This window comes from Echinops telfairi, unplaced genomic scaffold (assembly GCF_000313985.2).
Source record: "Echinops telfairi isolate 266 unplaced genomic scaffold, ASM31398v2 ScPeMD7_443;HRSCAF=831, whole genome shotgun sequence".
In the NCBI taxonomy this organism is placed as follows: domain Eukaryota; kingdom Metazoa; phylum Chordata; class Mammalia; order Afrosoricida; family Tenrecidae; genus Echinops; species Echinops telfairi.
Genome location: NW_022104341.1, coordinates 26,867,901 through 26,869,293, shown reverse-complemented (window position 1 = coordinate 26,869,293; position 1,393 = coordinate 26,867,901). Strand labels below are relative to the sequence as shown.

At 36.9% G+C, this 1,393-nt stretch overlaps 1 protein-coding gene across 1 annotated transcript in view; it reads left to right on the top strand.

Annotated features, from left to right (window-relative positions):
* The first annotated feature begins 378 nt into the window (after positions 1–378).
* Positions 379–1,393, top strand: part of CUNH1orf146 (chromosome unknown C1orf146 homolog) — a 10,477-nt gene continuing 9,462 nt past the window's right edge. The window contains exon 1 of the mRNA XM_004699263.2: positions 379–447. Coding sequence (XP_004699320.1) covers positions 379–447 — 69 coding nt within the window. The remainder of the gene's footprint in view (positions 448–1,393) is intronic.

Genomic DNA, 1,393 nt, shown 5'->3' with positions numbered 1-1,393 from the left:
TCCTCATTTTCCCCCTCCCTCAGAATCTGCTGTGTTGATTGGACTTTTTTTTTAAAAAAAGCACCTTAACAAGACTGAGACAAGTGTATTACTGAGGAAACTTACTGCAGCTATCAATTGATCACAGAGACATGTTTAAACATGTTTTGTATGAAACAAGCTTGTGTATGAACTGAAACCCCCAGAAGCAATATTCTTGAACTTAACCTTTATAAAACAACACTTTTAGTGCCAAATTTTTACTTTAAAAAAACAAAGTAAATTTAAAGTAAATATTTTAAGTGTCTTTATTAATTTATTCATCAAATGCATATTTTTGTGCTTTTAGCTTTTCATTTTCTCAGATTGGCATCAGAAGCTCATTTGTTCCAAAGAGAGATGGCTGAAAGTGGTGGAAAAGGAATAGTGAAATGGACAACCATCATTATTATTAGCACCTCTCTTAAGGTAAAGGTACATTTTGCCCGTGTCCAACTCTTACATGTATGAGGCAATGGAGAGTCATTTGGCTTGGGGTCAGGCACCCTTTAGTCCTCAAAGGGACATTCTTCTTCGCCACCGCTTCTTGCAGAGTTCTCCAGTGCACTTCCCTCCTGGTTCTTCTTTCTTGCCGATTCTGAGACCATGCCTCTGCAGCTGAGATGGCTCAGTTTATACCCAGTGGAAGGGCAAACAGACTAATTCCCTCTATTAGAGTTCCACACACCCTGTTTACATGTCCCGTCTAATCATTTTGTGGGAATTACAAAAATTGTAGATAGAAGAGCTATACCAAGTACTTTCATTTCACTGTACATCTAGAATGGGGCTCATTACAGAAATGAGAAAATAGCCACGAATACATTTCTGATCGGTGGTTCAAATACGGAGCTTTCCTGAGAAAGGTTGCTTTTGGAAGTACGAAGGGTTAGGAGCACTAGTATCTTAACACTTAACATTTCAGGAATTTGCCTGTCACAAATTGCTGTGCCAGCTGCTCTACTTTTGTCAGAAGCGCTGTTCAACCTCTCATCTACCTATCTGAATTGGCAATGCCCTCAGAATAAAAATAAGCTAAATGTTGAGCTTCTAGCTTTGAACTTCTATATAGATATTGGTCTTGGAATTTTTTCACTAGTCTACTATTTCTTTGGTCAATTTTTTTAAGAGCCAGCATTTGCGGTTGTCTTCAGCAGGAGGGCTGGTCTAAATTATTTTTCTAGCCATTGCTAGCAGCAATGTATAATTTTAAATTTGTAGAAGAAAACTAATGGAAAAACCCTAGTTAAACAAAGATAATCTAGGAAGGAAAAGACGCATATATTTTATATATAATTCCAGCTTAAGTGTTTAAAATATTAATGTTCTGAGGCAAAAATTTTAAATTAACCTACCAAAGGGCTCAACAGAAAGA